The sequence below is a fragment of the Clarias gariepinus genome, chromosome 16 (assembly GCF_024256425.1).
Source record: "Clarias gariepinus isolate MV-2021 ecotype Netherlands chromosome 16, CGAR_prim_01v2, whole genome shotgun sequence".
In the NCBI taxonomy this organism is placed as follows: domain Eukaryota; kingdom Metazoa; phylum Chordata; class Actinopteri; order Siluriformes; family Clariidae; genus Clarias; species Clarias gariepinus.
The window spans coordinates 20,414,481-20,440,928 of record NC_071115.1 but is presented as its reverse complement, the minus strand read 5'-3'; the positions used below and the strand labels follow the sequence as shown (position 1 = coordinate 20,440,928).

Here is a 26,448-nt window from a genome sequence, read left to right as displayed (position 1 = left end):
AGACCAGTATATCAAAGTAATTTAACTGTTTAATAGACATTTTTTTTTATTCATATATATATTTTTTTACAGATTCACTATAAACAAAACCCATTTTGCTGGGTGAAATTAACCCAGCATTATAGTTAAATGTGACCTAGCATTTGGGCTAAATATTTAACCCATCTTGCTGGGTTAAACAAATAACCAATTTTGCTGGGTTAAATTAACCCAGCAATGTTTACCCAGTATTTTTTAGGGTGGTTCTTACTTCAAGTTTTGTGCTGAATGAAGTTGCATTTCAAAGTACAAAATTACACAACTGGTATTTTAACTATAATATATAAGAAATGCCTAACTAGATAATGTGAGTATATATAACTTTAAAATGACACTAGGACATTTAAAAATAAAACAAAGTAGGCCCCACTCCAAATAATGTGGAAACTTAGTTACATAATTTACACACTCTAAAAAACGCTGGGTTGCCTCTGTTGGGTCATTTTTCTGGGTTATTTACAGAGAGTTGGGTAGTTTTTGTGTAACCCAGCTGCTGGGTTGAAGTTTGCTTGGCTCCTCCCCCAAAGTTCACCGATGGATTCAGCGGCTGTCAGTCAGAGCTTCGTGTCTCTCTTGAGCTCCCACACCGCTGATGACGGTTCATTTAAGGGAAAATGACGTTAAATACAAGGTCTGTATACACATGTTCACTCACCTAAGTCACATATGACTGAAAAATTATTACTTTATATAACATTTATTACTGTTACCGTGTTAAGGTTACACTCAAACTTTCAGGCTGGTCTAAGGTAAGATAATTTTGCTGACAATAGCTGCTATAGTTAGCCAAAGAACCCCAGCTGTGTATGAAGGAAACAGATAAGATGTCTGAGCTTTTTATCTTTCTCTGTAAAATGTTTGCAGGGTGACGAAACTGTAACTGTAGTATTAGCATGACGCTAGCATTTAGTTAGGTTGCTAGCGTTAGCAACCACATTAACATTAGAACTTTATTAATCTCACTGTTTAAGACAATAAAATGCTGGGGTGTTACAAAACACTGACCCTCTCACAAATATACACACCTGCTAACCCTCCCGTTTTTCACTAGCTAGTAATTTACTCTGCGGTCAAAAGTCGCCGCGTTTCTCCCGAGTTATAACAATATTTTACACCTTTCCCCCTTTGGCAAGTATGCAAATATGACTGCTGCATGTAAGCTAACCAGGTAGCCCTCTTTAACCAAAGTTGCTTGTGACTCAGACTAAATTAACTATCAGTCAGCTGTACAGATAACTACTAGATGGAAGTATTAATATTTGGGTGATTGTAATGTGCCAGTATGACACCAGCTATGACAATGCATCTGCTAGGTAATATATATATATATGAGCTTTATCCCAAAAGCCATGCTTATTTTGCTTATTTTATTTTTGGTAGTAGCTGTCTCCATGTTTTTGTTTCAGGTTACCTATACCCTAGCTTTGTCATTTTTTTTTTATTTAGTATAAATCCTATTACACATTAAATTAATAGTCTTATTCAGTTTAATCTTTGTTATTCAACAAATTTTTAACTTTTTTTTCATTTCTTTCCAAGGTTGGCACCAACATGGTGGAATACCTCCAGCAGGCTGAAGTGTCAAGGCCGTACCCCTACTGTACATCCTGACGTTGGGAGATGATGACCAGCGCTGCTCTCAGGCATTCATCATTCTGATGGGACAGGCTCTGGAGCAATGCACACTACTTGGGGCGGTTGATGTGTGCTTCAAGGCATTTTATATTTTTGACATTAACTATTTAAAGTAGTGTGCTCCTGTATAGGACTTTTTGTAATGTCGCTATGAAATAGCAAGGCCTACTTGAAGAGTCATAGACAGTGTTTGTATGTTAAAACGGAACCAGGGCTGGATAGTTTTGTTCTGCAAAAAAGTTATCTAATGTCACAAAGAGATCCTGCTCTGTAGAAGCTGCCTCAGCCTATTTGTGTTATTACTCCATTCTGCCCTTGTGAGTAATAGTATAGTAATTATGTCGCTGTTGATTATCTGTTCTTGTGCTTTTGAAAAATAAACGTTTTTTTCTATGAACATTTAATAGGATGTTGTTTATTGCATATATGTATGGTTTGCAAAACTTGGAAGTTTTTTTGTAATAGACCAGTATATCAAAGTAATTTAACTGTTTAATAGACGTGGGTAGTTTTTTTTTTTTTTTTTTTTTTTTTTACAGATTCACTGTAAAACATGAAAATAATAATAACCTATTTGTGAGGTAGAATTAACTCAACATTCCAGTTAAAACGAACCAACATCTGGGTAGAACATTTAACCAATTTATGTGGTAGAATTAACCCAGCATTATAGTTAAATACGACCCAGCATTTGGGTTGAATATTTAACCCATTTTGCTGGGTTTAAAGAAATAACCCATTTTGCTGGGTTAAATTAACCCAGCATTTAGTTAGTCCAATAGTTACCCAGCATTTTTTAGGGTGCAGTAACTATTTACAGTAAATAGTTACATTTCAATTAAAAATACATATTTGAAACTCTTAAAGTTAAGTAGAGCATGGACCAAAAGAATGACTAGGGAAATTAATAAATTAAGTAGGGTTTACTTGCGAAATTAAATAGACTTAACTAGAAAAAATTAAGTAGACTTTACTTCTTCTTCTTTGTCTTTCGGCTGTTCCCTTTCAGGGGTCGCCACAGCGAATCATCTGCCTCCATCTAACCCTATGCTCTGCATCCTCTTCTCTCACACCAACTAACTTCATGTCCTCTCTCACTGCATCCATAAATCTCCTCTTTGGTCTTCCTCTAGACCTCCTGCCTGGCAGTTCCAACCTCAGCATCCTTCTACCGATATATTCGCAATCTCTCCTCTGAACATGCCCAAACCACCTCAATCTGGCCTCTCTGACTTTATCTCCAAAACATCTAACGTGGGTTGTCCCTCTGATAAACTCATTCTTAATCCTATCCATCCTTGTCACTCCCAAAGAGAACCTCAACATGTTCAGCTCTGCTACCTCCAACTCTGCCTCCTGTCTTTTCTTCAGTCTCTAAACCGTAGAGCATCGCTGGTCTCACCACTGTCCTGTACACCTTTCCTTTAATTCTCGCTGATACTCTTTTATCGCACAACACACCTGACACTTTTCTCCACCCATTCCAACCTGCCTGTACCCGCCTCTTCACCTCCTTTTCACACTCTCCGTTGCTCTGGACCGTTGACCCTAAGTACTTAAAATCCTGCACCTTCTTTACCTCTGCTCCCTGTAGCCTCACCGATCCTCCTGGGTCCCTCTCATTTACACACATGTATTCCGTCTTGCTGCGGCTAACCTTCATTCCTCTGCTTTCCAGAGCATACCTCCACCTCTCCAAATTTTCCTCCACCTGTTCCCTGCTCTCGCTACAGAGCACAATGTCATCTGCAAACATCATAGTCCATGGGGACTCCTGTCTTACCTCATCTGTCATCCTGTCCATCACCAGAGCAAACAAAAAGGGGCTTAGAGCCGATCCTTGATGCAGACCCACCTCTACCTTAAACTCTTCTGTCACACCTACAGCACATCTTACCACTGTCTTACAGCTCTCATACATGTCCTGCACCACTCTAACATACTTCTCTGCCACTCCAGACTTCCTCATACAATACCACAGCTCCTCTCTTGGCACCCTGTCATACGCTTTCTCTAAATCTAAAAAGACACAATGCAACTCCCTGTTACCTTCTCTGTACTTCTCCGCCAGCATCCTCAAAGCAAATACTGCATCTGATGTACTCTTTCTAGGCATAAAACCATATTGCTGCTCACAAATGCTCACGTCTGCCCTTAACCTAGCTTCCACTACTCTTTCCCACAGCTTCATTGTCTGGCTCATTAGCTTTATACCTCTATAATTGCCACAGCTTTGCACATCTCCCTTGTTCTTAAAAATTGGCACCAATACACTTCTCCTCCATTCCTCTGGAATCCTCTCACTCTCCAAGATCTTGTTAAACAAACTTGTTAAAAACCCTACTGCCACCTCTCCTAAGCACTTCCATACCTCCACCGGTATGTCATCAGGACCAACAGCCTTTCCACTCTTCATCCTCTTCAATGCCCTTCTCACCTCACTTCTACCAATATTTGCTACTTCCTGTTCCACAACAGTCACCTCTTCTACTCTTTTTTCTCTTTTGTTTTCCTCATTCATCAACTCCTTAAAGTACTCCTTCCATCTTCCCATCACCCTCCTGGCATCTGTCAGTACATTTCCATCTCTATCTTTAATCACTCTAACCTGCTGCACATCCTTCCCATCTCTATCTCTCTGCCTTGCCAACCTGTACAGATCCACCTCTCCCTCCTTACTGTCAAGCCTAGCATACAAGTCCTCGTATGCTCTTTGTTTGGCCTTTGCCACCTCTACCTTCACCTTACTCTGCATCTCCCTGTACTTCTGTCTACTCTCTTCAGTCCTCTCAGTGTCCCACTTCTTCTTAGCTAGCCTCTTTCCCTGTATACACTCCTGGACTTCCTCATTCCACCACCAAGTCTCCTTGTCCACTTTCCCCTTACCTGATGATACACCAAGTACCCTCCTACCGGTCTCCCTGATCACATTGGCTGTAGTTGTCCAGTCAACTGAAAGCACCTCCTGACCACCCATAGCCTGTCTCAACTCCTCCCTAAAGACTTCACAATATTCTTCCTTTCTCAGCTTCCACCACTTTGTCCTCTGCTCTGCCTTTGTCCTCTTCGCCTTCCTCACCACCAGGGTTATTTTACACACCACCATTCTGTGTTGTCTGGCTACACTCTCCCCTACCAACACTTTGCAGTCACTGATCTCTTTCAGGTTACAACGTCGACACAAGATGTAGTCGACCTGAGTGCTTCTGCCTCCACTCTTATATGTCACCCTATGTCCCTGCCTCTTCTGGAAGAAAGTATTTACTACTGCCATTTCCATCCTCTTTGCAAAGTCCACCACCATCTGTCCTTCTACATTCCTGTCCTGAAGACCAAACCTGCCCATCACATTTTCATCACCTCTGTTCCCTTCCCCAACATGTCCATTGAAGTCTGCACCAATCACCACTCTCCCACCTCTGGGGATGCTCTGCATTACTTCATCTAACTCAATCCAGAATTTCTCCTTCTCTTTTAACTCACATCCTACCTGTGGGGCATAACCACTAACAACATTGAACATTATCCCTTCAATTTCCAGCTTCAGACTCATCACCCTATCTGATACTCTCTTCACCTCTAGAACATTCCTTACAAACTCCTCTTTTAGGATAACTCCTACTCCATTTCTTTTCCTATCCACACCATGGTAAAACAATTTGAACCCTGATCCTAAGCTTCTAGCCTTGCTACCTTTCCACCTGGTCTCCTGGACACACAGTATATCCACCTTCCTTCTCTGCATCATATCAACTAACTCTCTTCCCTTCCCTGTCATGGTCCCAACATTCAAAGTCCCTACTATCACTCCTAAACTCCTGCCTTTCCTCTTCTCTCTCTGCTTACGAACACGCCTTCCTCCTCTCCTTCTTCGACCAACAGTAGCCCAATTTCCACCAGCACCCTGTAGGTCAACAGCACCAGTGGCGGTCGTTGTTAACCCGGGCCACGACCGATCCGGTATGGGAATTATATTCTTGATTTGCATCGTTGATTTGGCAAATGTTTTACGTCGGATGCCCTTCCTGACACAACCCTCTGCATTTATCCAGACTTGGGACTGGCACAAGAAGACACTGGATTGCGCCCCCCCGTGGTTGCATTAAGTAGACTTTACTAGCAAAAAATATTTTTTACATAAAGAAATGTAAGTAGTAAATACAAAGAATAGTCTTGTTTGAACTACATAATTATCTGATGCAATGTTATGCAATAAGTTACCCTAATTTTTTTTAAGTAGTTCAGGCTGGATATTTTTTCGGTGTAGTTTTGTAATGTTGAGTGCATGCAAGAGAGTTTTGTAAACGCACAAAAGAAGAGTTTCAGTGCGCAAAAACAAGTTTGAGCACAAATGTTAGAGAGATTTATTGTGCAAAAACAAGAGTGCACTGAAATACAAGCATGAATAAGTACATTTAAATTTAACTGATAATATACTGAGATTACAGTATATTCACATTTGTATTCTAATGTACACTTTCTGTACATTGTTACGTGATTTATTTTGAATATATTTGTTCTTTTAAATATTCTAAAAATAAATTGAAAGCAAAGATTAATTAAGTATGCCTTGTTAATTACCTTACTACTTAAAGTATAATTTCCAATAACATAGTTCTAAAATGTGTACTATAATACAACTCCTTTGAAATGTCTTAAAAATTTAATTCCACAAATTGGCAAAAACATGATATTAGTATACTTTTTAAATATTAACTAATGATAAAACAATTTTGTTAATATACTAAGAATGCACTATAGAAAATTAGAATATATTTGTTAGAATCATGGCCTCTTAAATCCTGGAGGAAGAGAGCAATCACACATTGGTCAGCACAATGTCAGACCAACTGTCTCCATACTCCTGTTCTAACAGTAGCTTCCATCAGCATTGAGAGACCTTAATCCATGACAACAACAAAAAACCCCTAAACATTCAACATCTCAGCTTAATATACTGTAACATACTTTAAGTAGCGTTCAGCTATTACAGTTTATTTGGCTATTTTATTTAGGGGTGCAACTACCTATTTTTGGGGGTTATGCAACATCAACTTTTGTGCCCCCTACCCCATTAAAATTCCATTGCTTCTGTAAATTAGATGTGGAGAAATTATGTTTTGGGATGTCTATCCGTCCATTTTATATTCCTAGCCTGATTATTTTAAAACAGTTTACATTACATGGAATAAGAGTGGTGGTGTAAACCTTTGATAAGCCATTCACTGTAAGCATTAGCAATGTAAACACTTCACCTAATTATACTGTTGTCAGAATAAATATATTCTTTCTGCACATTTGCCCCTTGGGTATAATATTAGGTGACTTGATGATGATTTCAGGAAGGGCAATTTGATGATAATTACAGTAACATCAAAGCTCAAAAAGTGGGATTTATCATAAAAGATGAGATGCCTAACTTGAAAAAAATACTTATTTTTCTTTTATATTTCCAACCAGCTAAATGCTTCACAGTAGTCAGAACCACTTGGTGCATAGCAAACAAGAATAATAATTATAAATTATTTGGGCATGTAAACACACATCATATTAGATCAACTTTCATATAAACATTTTCTGTATCGTTTACAATGATATTCATGTTTTCAATAGAAAAAAGATAAAACTGAATAAATACTCAGTTAAAGTTGTGAAAAACCACCTCATTTACTTTTTTCTTTTTCTTTTAATTTTTAACATTGTATATTAATCCTAAAATCATGACAGAACAAATATGTAACTATATAGTCAACAAAAATGTGTTAAATAACCCAAAATATGTTTTATATTTTAATTTCTTTTAAGAAGCCACCTTTTGCTTTGATGACATTTTTGCACACTCTTGGCATTCTCTCAGTCAGCCCTATGAGGTAGTCACCACTGTTTTTCCAACAGTCTTGAAGAAGTTTCCAGGGGTGTTGAGTACTTATTACAGTAGCTGCTTCTGCTTCACTCATTCATACCATTTTAATTGAATTTAGATTGAGGAATTGTGAAGGGCAGGTCATCTAATGCAGCACTCCATCACTCTTCCTTTTGGAAAATAACTCTTTCATAACTTAGATGTGTGTTTGAGGTCATTGTCCTGTTGGAAAACTAATGCTGGTCCCACTAACTGCTAAGTCCTTTTGGAAAATAACTCTTAGATAACCAAGAGGTGTGTTAGGGGTCATTGTTCTGTTGAAAAGGAAATGATGGTCCCATTAAGTGCAAACCAGATTGGATGGCATGTAGTCCTAACTATGTTTTGCATATTGATGACTTTAAAACAAACAATGCCCCAAATTTTTACCAATGGCTGTTTTATGCTGATGCTGTGATCAAAGGTAGAACAGTAGATGTCCTGACAGACATGGATGTGATTTGGCAAAAGGAAATAGTCACACAGTTTAGATATTGCATTTTTCAGGGAAACAAGGAACAGACAATGTAACAGTCGGTCCAAGTACGGAAACCAGCAAATTATACAGTAGTGGCTGATCTTGAATTGACCTCTTTGACAAACTGAGGGAGGATGGTTACTTCTTACACAACTCAAACAAATCTTTTGTCCAGGTCCAAATCCCATGACTGCCAAGTTGAGTAAGGCCCTTAACCCTCAACTGCTCACATGTGTAAAGAAATACAAATTTAAGTCATTCTGGATAAGGATGTCTGCTAAGTATAAATATACAACTGGATATGTTTTATTCTTTATCACACATAATCTAGGTTGCAACTCGATGAAGACTATCTAATGGATTTATGTTTTTGCTAGTACTGTCAACTTGTTAGCCAAATTACATTGAACAAAATTTATGTACAGCAAGGAAAACTGCACCTGCTACTGTATGTGAAAAGTAAAGATATATTTTACCGTAATCTAGTAATCCCTAACCTATTATTTATAATAGGCCCGGTTTCACAGACAGGGCTTAAGCCTAGTCCCAGACTAAATTGCCCACTTGAGCCGTCTTAACTCAAAATGACTTGCACAGATATAGATTAAAATAGTCACAGATTTAGCCTATTCTGGATTAAACAAAGCTGATTGCAAGAGTAAGGATTATAGCTAGTCTATGACTAAATTGAAGCTTAAATTAATCCTTCAAGGAGGCAGGTTTAACTCCTGCTTAGCACTGTTTGTGAGGGGAGCATGGAATATTTGAAATATCTAAATGAAAACCAACATGCACAACAGAGGCCTGCAAAAGTACTTTTGGATAGGAGTGATCCATTACATTACTTACTTACTGCTTTCACATGTACAAAGAACATGCATAGGAGATAATATCTTTGGTAGAACCTACACTTACCTGTCTGTCTCCGAGAGGAAGACCTTTACCCAGTTCTCTCCAAGTTCTGCTCACATTGAGGTTTTTGGCATGTTGGACCTTTCACCATGAAAGTGGTGATTTGTGTGGTGCCAGTGAAGGAACTGTGTGTAGAATAGTTCACAAAGTCTGCAGAGCCATTTGTGAACTGAGGAGTGTTTACATAAAGTATCCTGATGCTGCTGACCAAGCCAACTACAAAGTGCAATTTTATGAATATGGGCACTTCCCAGGTGTCATTGGCTGTATAGATGGATGTCATGTTCCCATTGAGTGTCTATCAAGTTCTGATGCTGAGGAGTACAGGAACCGTAAAAACTGGTTTTCAATCAATGTTCAGGGTGTATGCACACCAAATTTAGAGTTTGCAAACATTGTAGCGCATTGGAAAGGTTCAACTCATGATTCAACTCCCATTGTGTGCTCAGTTTCGGGAAGGACAGCATAGTGGACTTCTACTTGGTGACAGTGGATATGGTTAGAGTAACTTTTTATTCACTCCATACATAAATCCCACAACAGTAAGGCAAGAGGCATGGTTGAACGCATGTTTGGAATATGGAAAAGTTGATTCACATTACAGCACTTAAGCTAGCACACTTAAGATGAATTTCAATATGGAAGGTATTTACTATGGCTTATTTTTCCTTGATAATGTTCTGTACAAAATTAAAACAGTGTGCAGCAAAATTTACCAAGTCACTTAAACAATACTGGTTGAAAAAGTAAAATAAAATACTTTTACATGAATATGTAAATGACAAATTGTTTATTTTTTTTTTTAAAGGGGGGGTGACAGAAAGATTGACAGAGTGGAATATGTGCCGAAGGAAGTAACAAATTTACCATTTGTGCTCAGTTCTTCATCTGAACTGTTGAAGTTATCATCCTCTGGTATACCTTCCAGAGGTTGCTGGTTCTGTATTATTCCAGACAAGTCACCCACTTCATCAGTTTTGTCTTTATTTGGTGCTCCACCACCAGTAATAAAAGTCTTCTAATCTTATAAAGTCTTCTCATCTTTGCATTCTGTCTTTTTAAAGCCAGTTTTAGGTTCTTCCACAGAGTCTATACAGGCAAATATTATTTATTATAAATTGTGACAAAAATATAAATATGAAAAATGTGCAATGATAATAACAAAGAAATCTCACCCAAAGTTGTTGTATGGTTCATGTGGTTGCATTTTCATTTGCATTGAATTCATTGCAAATTGCATTCCAAGCACTCCTTTTCTTTTGTTCACTAGCAGTAGTGTGATTTTTACTTTCAATAACTGGATAGTTTGTCAAAATTTGTTTTAGTAGTGTTTTTTCATACTCACTGAAGTTTTTTAAATAATTTATTTTTGCCTCTGCCATTGCTTTGTGTCAAGGTTTAAACAAACAGTAGTGTTTTGTAGTCCATTCAAACAACCATCAACACCATCAGACCAACACCATGTGCTTATACTCAACCTACTGTAATCAGGCCTATCTCAGGTGTTCCCATTTAAGCTTACTTAAATTACTCCAGGACTGTAGTCTCTGACTAACGAATGGTTATGACTATAACCTCTGTTCCCTGAAGGAGAGGAACGAGGTACAACACATATTGTATGGGATATCACGCCCTCTCGTGTCCTGGCTGAAGCCACCTTTATTCACGCCGTAAAGGCAGGCAAACCTGTGGTGACATAGGTGTAGCCCCGCACCTACAAACCATCGTCCCCACGGTTGACTTTCAGTTTGACAGCCGCTCTTCGCCGAGCGTAACTGGGGACCAACTGGCTGCCGTGCAAATATCACTCACGGACATCCCTTTCAACAGCGCCCATGATGTTGCCATAGCTCTTGTTGAAGGCAACTGTATGTCTGGCACTTAAACACTTCTTACACACATGTGTACAGTTCCCTGGCCGTAGACCTCTGTGTGTTATTAGAGGAATTCCACAGAGTGGCAGGTTTGTCCTTTGTAGTAAAATCTATGATGCATATTTAATATGTAGTCATACTATTTATATACATGTATTCATCCTGCATACACACACTTGATCCTTTCATATATGACTTTCTATTTCAGGGTTTCCAAATGTAATTGGGTGCATTGATGGCACCCACATTCCTATTGAAGCTCCTTCAATAAATAAGGGAGACTATGTTAATAGGAAATCTATTCATAGTATCAATGTACAGGTAACAACTTCATTTTGTGTCCTTAATTTTTTGCCTTGTTAAAATCATTACACTCATTACTTTTTTCCACTAACTATAGATAATATGTGAGGCAACCCACATCATTACTAATGATAAGGCAAAGTGGCCAGGATCTGTGCATAATGCCAAAATTTTCCACGAGTCATCTATGCTGTAGACATTTCAGCAGGGTATGTTTTACTTTATACAATGTTTTTCTTTTTCTTTTTTACTATATTTGTATTGTACACTTGAATCATTACAGGACAGTACAATGGTTACTTGCTGGGGGACAGGGGATATCCTTGTCTGCCTTATTTAATAACATCCTACCCTGAACCTAATCCAGGACCACAGACACGCTTAAACCTGGCTCACAGGCGAACATGGGCCAAGATGGAGATGACCATAGGGATCCTAAAGTCTATGTTTCAGTGTGCTTGGGCTCTGGGTCAGTCCAGAGGGCGCATCATAGTGGCTTGTGTTGTGATTCACCACATTGCCACTATAATAGGAGAGAGCTACCCTCCTTGTATTGAAGAAAATGGCCCAGAGGAACCTCTACAGATTTTTGCACACAACAGAGATGGAAGACTTTTGAGAGACAGGATTTGTCAAAATTACTTTTATTAAATAGTTTGCACTGGACTGCTGTTTAGTTTATTTCTTTATTTCCTGAAAAACAATATGAGTAAAATAAAATAAAATGTGGTTTTAAAATGACATTGCTTTATATACACAACACTTTTAACATGTAACAGATTAATATACGCACAAGTTCTCACCTTAAGGCGATGCTCCAGTTTCTAGTGTTGCTTTTTTAATGGATAGCCTTTTCTTTTCCATTTGAAGCTGTATAAGGTCCATCTCCATGTCACTTTTTCTTATTTGTTTTTGAAGATGGACCTTATACAGCTTCTTTGCTGGCAACTAGGAAGGAAACTAGGAATTATTATTAAAAAATAATTCAAGTAATAAGATTCTTTCAGACAATACAATTTAAATATGGACAACTGCACACAAATTCTTACATTGCTTAGATTGTGCATTGAGGTTTAAGGCCCTTCATCCATGGGCAAATCTCCAGGTATGTACTGTGAAAGAATAATGACAGTTTGTTACTTTAATGTAAAAGGGGGGCATGCATTCTAATGGTATGCATCCTACCTCAGTGGCTCTACCAGCATTGTCCACTTCTGTCACAGCAGATGTGGTCTCTTCATCCTTCATCTCCTTGTGGTCTCTCCATCTCCTTCAGTGGAAATATGCAAGTATACATTATCAGGCAAAAAAAAATACTTAAAAGCAACCAAAGGTATCTGACAAAAAACACTTACAACTGTGACAGACTGTCTTCTTTCTGTAGGGTCCAATAATACAATCCCTCTATTAGTATCTATAAGAAAATACAACCCATACAATTCTCAATATTATCAAAGAAAAAAAACAATAATGCAGGAAAAAACATGTCAAAGTAATTCAACTAAGATCACAGTAGCCTATACATCATATGCAGTTAAATAAAGTAAGTCTGCATAAAACCGTTAAGCATGTTCAAAAGCCTTTAAGTGACATAGAAAGTAATGTATTAAGTCATATAATGAAAACAAATCATAGTGTAAAACTTACATTTCACCATGTTACTGTCACTGGTCGCCCTTTATTAAGGGACAGAGCCAGCTCCTCAGGTGGGGTGAGGGGAGGTGGTGGTGGGCCCCCGCCAGTTAGACGGGCTTCAGCCTTCTTTCTATTAGCTACATGACAGAATATACTAAATCATGTTCAATAAATATTTCAGTGATCGTTTAATCAAATATTACCTTTTTTTCAGAACGTTCTTGTGAAGGATTACACCTTATTAAATAAGAAACCTTAAATTCCTAGTCAGTATACATTGGTATTTTGACCTAAAGAAATGCTTGCTAAAGTTGAGCAATGCGTAAAGGATATAAGAGACTGAACACTAATTAACTTCTTTCTGCTTAATACTGATATGACAGAAGTTCTAGTCATAGGACCGCATGCAACTAGAAGCAAGATTTTAGATCACACTGTAACTTTAGATGGCCTTTCTGTTCTATCTAGTGCAACAGTAAGAGATCTCGGTGTGATTATAGATTCTAGTCTTTCATTTAAAGCTCATGTAGAAAAAATCACTAGGATAGCATTCTTTTACCTCAGAAATATTGCCAAGTTAAGGAATATATTGTCACTAAACGATGCAGGAAAACTAATTTATGCTTTTATCACCTCTCGGTTGGACTATTGTAACGCCTTACTGTCTGGTTGTTCAACTAGGTGCATAAACAAGCTTCAGTTAGTCTAGAATGCAGCAGCAAGAGTCCTCACTAGAACCAGAATATACAAGCTAAACAAGAATAAACCCTGTAAAATTTTGCATTGATTTTAAAATACTACTTTTGACATATAAAGCATTAAATGGTCTCGCGCCGCAGTACCTGAGCGAACTGCTAGTGTCTTACGATCCGCCACGCCTACTTCGATCAAAGGATGCAGACTGCTCGTCAGAACTGCATATTATGAAAACTACGGCAGGGGGCAGAGCCCAAAGTTATGGAATAGCCCTCCAAATAGTGTTTGGGACTCAGACACAGTCTCAGTGTTTAAGTCTAGGCTAAAAACCTTTTTTTAATTATTATTTTTTTATTTAATCAAGCATTTTTGTAAATAGATTTGCCTTAGATAAAGGAGCAGATCTGGGGGATTCATGGACGTAGAGTATTACAGTATGGTGAACTGGTATGTTTGGATGCTGTCTTCCCCACTCTCATTGATCACTCAGGTTTGTTGACGGTGAGGTGATTGTTTGCTTTACATCTCCAGACCACCTCTGCCCTCTGGACCTGCCTGACTCATCCTGGTGCCCCGCTTCTGGTTTAAGATCTCGTCACATGAATGCCCTATGTGTTTAATTGGGATGCGTCCGGTGTCTGGGGACGGTTTACTCTATCATGAAGACGGTTCTGGCCTCGACTGATGTTGACAGCTGTTTCTCTGAGGACTTGACTTGGCTGAAGTTGCTCGATAGTTCAGGACTGGAATTTCCTACGAGTCTACCTGAGCCTCCAATAACTACCTGGACTCCATAATAACATCAATTAACATCAACTCTTATAGCTGAACTGCCTGCCACCTAACACACAGTATGATTGCAATTCGATATTGGCTCTAAAGAACTGCTAGCAAATGGCACCCCAGAGAATATAATAAGTGCCTGTGAATACCAATTCACATCAAGGGTCTGTGTGAGTATGAATCTTTTGTCTGTAATTTTAATAAAGGTTGTTTTATTTATTTATTTTCCCAAAGTAGGCCTTCCTCCTTTGTGACATACGGGGTAAACCCATGTGGAGGGCAAGCAAGAGGAACTATAGGAGGCTTTTTGAAGAAGCTTAGAATGACCCAGCAAAAAATGACTGCAAAAAACAAACACAGCTTGCTCCAAATGTGCAAAGTAACTGTGCAAACACTATACGTACATTTAAAATATCCTCTTATTGTAAACATTTCTTTCTTTCTTCTTGATGTTTTCAAACCAGTTTGTTTACTACAGTTTTACAGTTTACTGCTTTAATGCAAAAGATGGGTAATGTTATAGACTATGAAGATTACAGATTATATAGTTAAAATTTTTATTGTTTTCCTTTTCAGTATAGCAATGTGGGCCGTGTTAAGCCATGTTTTAATAAATGCAGCCATAATAATGAAAAAAAAAAAACATTCAAATTTCCACAGAATTCCTAACAGTCAATTTTTGACATACCCCCTCGGGGTATGTCAAATGGGGCAGTGGTAGTTTAGCAGATTAAGGCTCTGGGTTACTGACCAGAAGGTCAGTGTTCAAGCTTAAGCTCTACTGTAGAGCTGGTCGGCAAGGCTCTGAACTCTGTCTGCTTCAGGGGTGCTGTATCACAGCTGTCCCTGTGCTTTGACCTCTAACTACCTCCTGCAAAGAAAATAATTTCAATCAGTAATCAGTAATGTACCAGTACATGTGACAAATAAATACTTAACGTTAATATAGCACTCTATTAAGTGTGATTATGACTGTTACTGTATACAAATATTATAAAAGATAGAAAATGCTCTCTGAAACATTAATTAAAATATCAATTTATTGTTGTTATTTTGGCTCCGTGTAAACATACCTTATATGAAGATAATAAAGATTATTATTATTATTATTATTATTGTTGTTTATTTGACTTACCTTGGCAAATGGGTGTTAAATTAAATTAAACTGTGATCGGTACTCTACATGTGTTTGGTTACAGTACTTCAGGCCGGTAAGAACACCACATCACTAGGAAAAGGGCACTGCTGTTCACCAATAGTGTTCATAATGGGTGTGATCTAGAGGGGAAATAGTAACGTCACCAACCAACCGTTTCTAAGACTTCATCTTGTTAGCCAATTATAAAGCGCGGTAGGCGGGTGCTGCAGAGCTTATGGTTTACTATTGAAATCCGTGTTGCAGTTGCTGAGCATAAAAATCTGTTGAGTGCAAGTGGAAGTACTAGAAGTAACAAATGTATAACGCTAGCTTATGCGATCCTGCCAGAAACGGCAGTCTAGAGACCAGCTAATGTAATCAATGTCAGGATTCCGACCAGCACTTTTCTTTGTAGATGCCCGCTTTTCGTCCTGGACCTTTCAGTAACATTAGTGGATCCATTTTCATTCGGAGACCGTGCTGGACAGTTAGCTTGCTAGTTTTGAGAGCTAGTTCACGTTATTTCTCCTCGGACACGTTTCTTCCCTTTAAAACCCACAAAGCTGAATGTGCTTTCTGTCATGTGTCCGGCCGGGTGCTCCCATGTGAACGGTTTCAAAGTGGACAATTGGAATCAAAACCTGAGAGTCATATATCAGTGCTTTGTGTGGACCGGCACCGCAGAAACCAGGAGACGTAAGGTAAAATACAAGGAACTAAACCAAACAAGCAGAAAAAAGGAAATCCCACTACGGCGTGCTAAGGTTCAAATACAAAGTGAAAGCGAATAACGTTATCTCATGGTAGACTAGTTGGGTGTATTGTTCACGACGCCCCGCGCACAGTTGGAAGCACATCAGGCACACAATCCCGGTATCTACATGCAGTCGATTGTACAAGTTGTCCCACTGCAGCGCAGGGTAGCTACAAAGTCTGAGTATCTTAGGAAAACCGTACAAAACTGGCTGGGTGTGTATCCGGGGTGTGTAACCAGCTGCTAGCGGTCTAGTCTTTCCGTGGGGAGAGAGAGAGAGGGGAGATGCTCAGAGCCAGCATAGTGTCTGCACTGAGATAATGCACAAATCGGAACCCCTCCCTGTCCGCTTCTACACGCCCAGACCCTAGTTATCATTAGTCTAAGTTTGGTCTAGTGATTTTCTCTCTCTCTCTCTCTCTCTCTCTCTCTCTATGTGGAGGAGAGGAGGTTAGGCTGGAACAACGCCTACCGTGATGTAGACTTAAAGCTAGCATACTGGTCGCTGCTGCTAATAGCAGAGGTACAAACTTGTCAAGGATTGAGCCTCTGGATTTAATAGTTGTGAGAGTTCACTGATAAACTGTGTAGTCGATGTCCATCTAGTCGTCTGTAGACTTTATAAAAGTACAACCAGTCCTCACTCTGTAAACCAGGGGTGCTGAATTAAAATTTAAGAAGGTCCGGTTAATAAACGTTCTTCAAGCAGAGGTCCGAATTTCATGTTTGTGTTCGGGTTCTCTATACAGCTATTGTAAGTCTATAAAAATGCTATTCCACTAAAAATGCCACTTTTCAGTAACTACGTTATACAAACAAGTCTTTAATCAATCTTTAGTGAATCTTTTGGACTTCTGTTAAACTACTGACTTTTGTTGGGTGGCCGTCATATTGTGGTCTCAGTTCAGGTAGTTTACACGCCCTCACCTCGGATCGCTGCCAACTTTTTATAAAATCTTAACTGAGATTCTGAAAATATAGGCATTGGACAAAGGACAAAAGAAAATTACTATTTTGTATCAAGTTTAATCATACACAAAACAGTGTATTATTTATATTTATACGAATACTCAGGGGCTAACACTTGACATAGAGAGAATACAGCAAAACACACTCCTGCATACAAACGTGTTGCCAAAGCTCAGAATCAAGTCACAAAATAACAGAGGAAAAAAAACAAACAAATCTACACACATTTAACGGTGCAGTCAAAGTGACTTGAAACTACTGGTAAAGAAGCGCAAAAAACTACTACTAATAATAATGATAAATAGTGGAGAAAGTGCAAAGAAGAATCATTATTGATTCAAAACAAGGGGATAAGAATAAAAGAAAAAAAGATACCAAATATAATGTGCAATTGTGCTGCATGTATAATTGTAATTCTGTTTTTCTTGCGTGTGAGTGATTTTATATTTAACACGCTTGTTAGACTTTGATTGTTTTTTAATATAAAAAGTGCTACATGATTAAACTTTATGCAAATATTTTATGTCGCTGCAGAAATTGACATGTATTTTTCTCTTCAAAAATGCCCTCACTCACGCTTTAATGCTCCAGCTCGTGAGTAACTTTGCTGCAGTCCGTAAATGCATTTAAATTTAATTCAATGTGTGAATATATACACAGTTAAACTTTAGATTAAAAGCAACGTACCTGTGTCTCACTGTCACCAATTCTCTCTCAATTTTGCAAGTCCAAAATGAAACCTCTCAGACTACCTATAACTGAGATATTCACATATTAATCAGCACCCTTACTTTTTCTTTCAAGTAAATGCAAGATATCAGGTTATATTCATTATGTGTGAGCCATTGCTAAGACACCAGGGTGTCCCACACATCCTTCACTCTCACACTCGCTCTCATATCTCCGGAACCACATAGAGGAGCCATTTTCAGCATTAGCTCAGGGAAACTGTATACTTAGTCCCTGGTTGATATTGTCATGTAAAATGTATACGTGGCCAGGTGACTGGCAAATACTGTAGCTGTCCCGTGGCAGTGTTAGTTTCTGTAACCCATCTTGTCACAACCTAGGAATGCCGTAATGTAAGTAAAATATTCATCTCGTTATTCATCTCGTTATTATCTAGACACATTTTTCTCACACATTCACAATTTATTATTATTATTATTATTTTATTATTATTTAATTTTATTATATATATATATAATTTTTTTTATGAATTTCTTTCATCTTTGTGAAGCTGCTTTGAGACAATGACCATTGTTAAAAGCGCTATATAAATAAAATTGAATTGAATTATATACATAGACCCTAAATTACCATTGTTTTTTAATTAATACATCTAAGGAGCTGCCTAGTTAATAATACAGAAGTATACCTCAGCTTGCAATTTACACTCCAACTCAAATGTCAGAGCATTTGTACACCCTGTCTGGCCAAAAAAAACATCACCTGGATTTTACAAAAAAATATTTGAGTCTTTCACTGAATAATTTCTGCAATAATTGATATGAATCAGTTTGCTGTGTACTGCCAGTTCTCTGTGTAATAGTAACGTGTTCTCGGTGTGACACTACACAAGCAGCGTGGAGTAGTACAGAGCCCCTGGTGGCACATCACATAGTAGCGTTACAGCAAAGATTGAACACATGCAAGCCTGGCTGAAGGTGCACAATGTATAACTGTAATGTATATTCTCGCTAAATTAGAACCACAAATGTTTTTTGAAATCCATTTTCAAAACCAAATTTTCAACCACATTTCACAAGTTAGATATTAAAATGCTTTCTATTTAAGATTTTACTGCAGGCAAGCACAACATGTCTGGAACAGTGAGAGTGCTGCAGCAAATGATGAATATTAATAAACAGAAAGAAATAAAGAAATAAACAAATCCTAAAAATTACTGTTTTGCCACAATGACCGTTGTTAAATATAAACATATACTGTACATACATATTGTTTACAGCCTCAGTAGATTTTTTCCCTTATTGACAAATTCTCCATGCACAATGCTTTGAACGTTGAAATAGACGATGACCATGCACTAGGTCGGGCTGCGGACCTGCCTTGCCTTTGTTGGTCATGGAGATGATAGGCTCTTACACTTTGAAGATTGTTGCTTAGTCTCATACCCAATCAGTCAAGATTTGTCACCGGTATTGATCCTTGGCATGAAGGACAGGTCATCCACGATATGCTAACGAGTCATGGCGGACTTTGTTGCAGTGTTCTTTCTGCTCCTGTCACACGCTGTATGACACACTGACAATGGCAGCAATGTTGTGAGTTGTTCTCGGATGGTAATCATGCACAAGTTGCCGAAATTGCTTTAACATTTTCAGTGGTTGAGCTAGTTGAAGGTCTTTCAGGAGAACTTTTCATTGTCTTGAAGTGCTTTCCACTCAAAACTGACCCATTGCAGCATTGCTGTAAACAGTTTCAAGAAGAATAAAATAGCAGACTTACATAATTTGCATAAATCTAACAGCAGTCTAAGTGTTCTGCTTCTTGTCTAAATGCACTAACACTATAAAAATATCTCCAAAAATGTACTGGGTCAGTAACATGAAATTTTAGTGTAATGAAAATGATTTTCAATGGCAAACAAGTCTGAAATGTATGCAATAACATTTGAGTATAGTCATGACATCCAAATCTGTTGGCCTAGAAAATAATGCAAAATAAGCTTTAAATCATGTTGCCAGATTTGGTGGATTTTTGTGGAAATGTGCAGTTTGTGCCTTGAGCAGATAATTAAAAATGGGCTTATTTTAAATATTGTAACTTTATAATAAGGGCTCATCTGAATGGTCTTAAAAAAAGTATTGCTTGATAAAAAGACCACTGTATAGCCAATGTTACAAACTGCCATAACCACTACAGGCAAGGCTGAAAAAAAAAAATTATCCATGGGCTACCAAAATAATGATAGCTGTGCATGTAGCATGCCACACATCAGTTATGGACAATATTTCTTTAATCCAACTGACATGGCTTTAATTAGATATTCCAACTTTACTGTTTAAATGGATGCAGATCCAATAAAATGGGCAGGGTTTATGTGCATTAACTATTTAATGATATTATAACTTTTTGACATGCAGGATGTTCTCCTGAACACAGTAAATTTCTGTGTAATCTGTCAGAAATAGAAGAATAAATATTTTTGCCAGCTTTGAGGTTAGGTATGGCCTACCAAATTTTATTATGATGAATCCTGGCTTTTTGTTAGCTCTAGTTACAAGAATTTGGTCTCCCCTTTGATTGGTTATGTACTGTATTCAGTTGCCACTTTGATTTGATTGCCCCTTTTTTAGTCAAAGACAGAGTGGATAAAAATCAGAGAGAGATTTCTCAGAGTTTACTGCTCAGGAATAGAAGCAAACTTACCCTTTTTATGTATTCATCCATGTGATAGAAAACATATTCGGGTTATTTATCTTTGATTCTTTAAAATAGCCATGTTTTGCTTTGATGACACCTTTGCACACTCTTGGCCTTCTCTCAGTCAACCTCATAAGGTAGTCACCTGGAATGGTTTTCCAGCAATCTTAAAGAAATTCTCAGAGGTGTTGTATATTTGTTGGCTGCTTTTTCTTTACTCTCTGATCCAACTCATCCCGGACCATCTCAATGAGATGTAGATTAAGTGATTGTGAGATCAGGTCATCTGATGCACCACTCAATCAATCTGGTGCTTGAACTCTGAGAAGCATTTATTACTCTTCTCTTAGGTGCTGTAAATCAAATCAAATTCAAATTTCAAAATTCAAATTTTATTTGTCACATACACAGTCATACACAGTATGATATGCAGTGAAATGCTTGTACGACCGCCAGCGACCTTAAAAAGAGAATTAAAACTTATAATAAGAAATAAATATGAATAAAAGAAATAAAAGAAATAGGATAGAAAATTTAAATTTAACTAGGATAAAAATATAGATTAAAATAGAAATATACTGTACATGAACATTTAAAAAAATTTTTAATTTGGTGAAGAAAAGATGGTGTGCAAATATGCATAAAAGACTTATTAAGGTGCCTTATTAAAGTGTCTTTGTGCAATGGTCCAGGATGTGAAAAACATGTGAGTGTAGATGTGTGTGAATGTGTCCATAGTGTCCATATATGGTAAAGGATTGTACTAGATCTGCATGGTGATGTGGTTGAGAGACCTTATAGCCTGTGGGAAGAAGCTCCTCCTCAGTCTCTCTGTGTTGGTCTTCAGGGAGTGGAATCGCTTTCCTGACCTCAACAGAGAGAACAGTCCATTGTTGGGATGGCTGAGGTCCTTCATGATGATCTTGGCCAGCACCGCTTGGTGTAGATTGAATGGAGGTCAGGGAGCTCGGTGCGGATGATGCGCTCAGCTGATCGCACCACCCTCTGTAGAGCTCGTCTGTCCTGCATGGTGCTGTTCCCGAACCAGGTCGTGATGTTTCTCGTCAGGATGCTGTCTATGGTGTAGGAGTAGAAATTTCCCTAGCACCTTGGAGGGCAGTCTAAAGTCTCTTAAGCGTCTCAGGTGGTACAGACGCTGCCGGGCCTTTTTTATCACGGTGTGGATGTGACAGGACCATGACAGGTCCTGCGTGATGTGAACACTGAGGTATCGAAAGCTGTCCACTCTCTCCACTGGGCTTTTGTTGTGCTAAAGTCCACTCTTAGCTCCTTTGTCTTGCTGACGTTCAGGAGGAGATTGTTCCTCTGGCACCAGTTCCCCAGATTTCCAGTCTCCTCCAGGTAGGCCGTCTCGTCATTGTTTGTGATCAGGCCGACCACGACAGTGTCGTCAGCAAACTTGACGATGGCGGTGGAGCTGGTAGTGGCCACGCAGTCATAGGTGTACAAAGAGTACAGCATGGGGCTCAGAACACAACCCTTGGGGCTCCAGTGCTGAGAGTGAGTGGGGCTGAGACATGTACGCCCATCCTTACTGCCTGTGTTCTGCCAGTTAGGAAGTTGGAGATCCACTAACACATAGATGAGCTGAGTCCCAGGTGCTTCAGCTTGGTGGTGAGTGTGAAAGGAATTATGGTATTAAATGCAGAGCTATAGTCGATGAAGAGCATTTTAACATAATTCCCTGTCCTAGTCTCCAGGTGAGTGAGTGATGTGTGGAGATGGGAGATTGCATCGTCTGTGGAGCGGTTTGGGCAGTATGCAAACTGTAGAGGGTCCAGTGTGTTGGGTAATGAAGAAATGATGAAGTCTCTGACCAGGCGCTCAAAGCACTTCATCACTACTGAGGTGAGGGCAACATGGCAATTGAACAAAGTGCAATAAACTGATCAAATGTGCAGTTAAGTCTTAAGAAATAGTGGAAATTGGAATTTGAAGTGCAGGAATATGTGGATCTGAGAATACTCGTTCAAGCCCGGTTGTTGGTGGGTTGCCACACCCCATACTGCCCAGCCACTGCATGCAGTGCCAGTCCCAAGCCCAGATAAAATGGGGAAGGGGTTGCATTAGGAAGGGCATTCGGCGTAAAACCTGTGCCAAGTTGTTGTGTGGATTGAGGGTCCACTGTACCAACCCCTCGACGGGAGAAGCTAAAAGCTGTATGATGTTTACTATCAACATCTCTTAAATCTTTATTCTTAAATCACTTTATAAATAATTTTTAATAAAATGATATATGTACATTATTTGCGCTTCCGGTAGATGCTAGACTGCATTCCGCTGCTGAGTGCTTTACAATGACAGTAAAGATTTGTATGTCTGTTCATCTGTCCATCCGTCAGTCTGTCTGTCTGTGATATTGGATTGTTTAATCCATAAACATGGAAATCTAGGCATGTCTCCTTGTTGCATATTTTTGCTTGGTGTAAAATTGAAAAGAAACTCCACCATATTATATAAGCTTTGGAATTATATATCTCATTACACACCTAATAAAAAAAAAAAAAAAAAACACACAGCACTATGTGAAACCATGTCAACCAGCAAAAAAACTCTTATGGACACCTGTGAGCCATCATTTGCTGTTTATTTTTTCATGTTTCAGTCGTGGTTTTCCGTGGTTTTACATAAAAATGTTTTATGTAATCGGGAGTTTATAAAATCGTGATGATGGTCTTTGGTAAATCTCATCCCTACTACCTATAGCTTTATCCAAATTTGCTCTGGGCCTGTATTTACTAAGCATCACAGTGAAGGAAATTGCTCCTAAGTGGCCTCATGTCATTTTGGTTTTGCACTTACACGAGATTCTTAAAAAAGGAAATCATTCCCCTCTCCACCAAAATGTAGGAGAGCCCCAGAGGTGTCCTAACTGGTTGGGAGTAGTAAGGAAATGGCGTTCAGGCAAAGACGCGCGGAGGTAAGAAGGCGAAGGCGGGGCAGGGAGAGAAAGCAGAAGCGAGGCTGCATGGCCGGCGTGCTAGCTAGACTACGGAGACAGCCACACAGACCACCGCTTCCAAGCCTCTTCATGACTATTGCCAGATCACTTACCAACAAGATGGATGAATTGAGGCTACAGATGGCGTCTAATACCATCGTGAAGGACAGCTGTATTATGATAATCACAGAGACCTGGCTTCATCCACTCATCCCGGACTCTGCTATCGAGCTAGCAGGCTACACAATACAGCGTCATGACAGAACAAGGGACTCCGGTAAGAGTAGAGGAGGGGGGCTCTGTGTTTGTCAATAACTGCTGGTTTATTAACACAGTGACTTTAGACAGTCACTGCTCCCCAGACCTGGAGTATGTGACTATTAAATGCAGGCCCATTAACTTACAGAGAGAGTTTAATGTGGTCATGATCTGTTTATATTCCACCATATGCTATCGCTAGCTCGGCTATAGGATAGTTGTATAGTAGCATTAGCAGATGGCAGAGCACGTATCCTGATGGTGTACACAGCATAGCAGGGGGCATTAATCAGGTAGACTAAAAGTCAGCGCTCTCGAAATTTCACCAGCATGTAAAATGTGCTACTAGGGGAGCAAACACACTGGACAAGGTCTACTTAAACATCAAGGTAGGCTACAGGGCAAGACCACTACCACACCTGGGCCAGTCCTGACCACATATCTTTACTTTTAGTCCCTGCATATGCTCCCCTCAGGAAAACTGCTCTTATAATTACAAAGACTGTAACAACATAGCCTGCTGGAGCCTCTCAGCAGCTGCAGGACTGTTTTGACAGGACGAATTGGTATGTTTTTGAAGATTCAGACCTGGAGGTGTTCACAGACAGTGTTCTCTGTTACATTAAGAACTGCATAGACACTGTCACAGTGGACAAACGTATACGGATTTATCCCAATCAAAAGCCCTGGATGAACAAGGAGGTCTGGCAGCTCCTGAAGGAGAGGAACAACGCCTTCAAGTCTGGCGACACGGCTATCTACAGCACAGCCCGAGCCAACCTAAAGAGAGGCATCAGAGAGGCTAAATCGATGTACAGGAGGAAAATCGAGGACCACCTGGACAGTCACAACAGCAGGCAGGTGTGGCAGGGAGTTCAGCATCTTACCAACTACAAGACAAACGTTGGTGTTGCTGATGGTGATGCTTCGCTGGCAGAGAAACTTCTTTGCCCGTTTAGAGGTGGATCAACCAGGTGCACCCATACTTACACCAGGCGCTTACGAAGCATGGACAGTAGAAGAGTGGGAGGTGAGGTGTACCCTGCGGTCCATTAACACCAGGAAGGCTGCAGGACCGGATGGCATCTCTGGAAGGGTGCTAAAGGACTGTGCTGACCAGCTGGCTGGAGTCCTCACCAGGATTTTCAATCAGTCCTTGTCCCAGGCCACTGTTCCACTCTGTCTAAAATCCTCAATTGTAGTCCCCCTGCCTAAAAAATTACACAATAACAGTTTAAGTGATTACCGGCCAGTTGCTCTCACCCCTGTGGTGATGAAGTGCTTCGAAAAACTGATACGGAGTTACATTTCATTTCTCCCACCAAATTTTGACACACACCAGTTTGCATTCAGGCCAAACAGATCCACAGAGGATGCCATATTAACATCTCTCCAGGCAGTGCTATCCCATTTGGAGCACCCGGGAAGCTATGTGCGGCTACTTTTTGTGAATTATAGCTCTGCGTTTAATACCATCCTCCCCCACAAACTGATGGACAAACTAGTGGACCTGGGGCTTCCATATTCCATCTGCCTATGGATTAGGAGCTTTCTATGTGATCGCAGCCAGAGGGTGCGAGTGGGCCCATATACATCACCGGCCATCAGCCTCAGCACCGGGTCACTACAGGGTTGTGTTTTAAGCCCCCTAAGGGTTGTGTTTCTACACCCTGTACACCTACGACTGTACACCTGTCCAGCATAGTAACACCCTTGTCAAATATGCAGATGACACAACAGTAGTAGGGCTCATCTTCGAGGGGGATGAGTCTGCCTACAGGTATGAGGTGGAACGGCTAACAGCCTGGTGTGTAGAAAATAATCTACTCCTCAACACCTTTAAGCCCAAGGAGGTCATCATAGATTTTAGGAAAAAAAGTGGACATCTTACCACTGTTTATCAGCGGGGACTGTGTGGAGAGGGTTCCGTACTTCCGCTTTTTGGGAGTACATGTTGAGGAGGATCTGAGCTGGGGGGTAAACACATCCGAGATGCTGAAAAAAGGCCCAGCAGAGACTGTATTTCCTGACAATGCTCAGGAAGAACATCTCCCAGAGACTGCTGGTGTCTTTTTATCGATGCTCCATTGAGAGCATACTGACATACTGCATATGTGTGTGGTAAAGCAGCTGCACTGTGACCCAGAGAACGGCACTGCAGAGGGTCATTACAACTGCCCTAAAGATTGTCGGCTGCCCCCTCAGCAATCTGGAAAACTTACACGATTCCCGCTGCCTTAATCTTGCCAATAAAATTGCGAAGGACAACTCACACCTGGGACATCAACTGTTTGAACTACTGCAGTCTGTCAGACGGTATAGAACATTAAAAACTAGAACCAGTAGATATAAAAACAGTTTTTATCCCTGTGCAATAAGAAGACTGAATGCTGCTATAAAAACGGGTTCAAACAATGTGCAATAAGATTAAATTATTTATGCATTTTTTCTGCAATTAATGCAATTTATGCAAAAAAAATTGTGGATTGTGCAATAGCAGAATGTACGCTTTGTGTGTGTGTGTGTGTGTGTGTGTGTGTGTGTGTGTGTTTGTGTGTGCACGCGCATGATTATGTTTCAAGGTTGCATTGAGGGATGGCACTTTAAATTTCGTTGTACTTGTTGCAATAACAATAAAGACTATTCTATTCTAATAGGTGGACCTCTTTGCCAGTTTCTTTGTTTGGAAGAATTTATATAATTAAAATAATGTGCTTCCCTGT

The 26,448-nt window shown here is 39.5% G+C and overlaps 1 protein-coding gene across 1 annotated transcript in view; it reads left to right on the top strand.

The window, feature by feature from the left end:
- The first annotated feature begins 15,675 nt into the window (after positions 1-15,675).
- The window catches only part of LOC128544574 (ubiquitin carboxyl-terminal hydrolase 22-like), a 34,584-nt gene continuing 23,811 nt past the window's right edge, over positions 15,676-26,448 (top strand). The window contains exon 1 of the mRNA XM_053514784.1: positions 15,676-16,096. Within this exon, the coding sequence (XP_053370759.1) occupies positions 15,977-16,096 (120 nt within the window). The 5' untranslated portion in view covers positions 15,676-15,976. The remainder of the gene's footprint in view (positions 16,097-26,448) is intronic.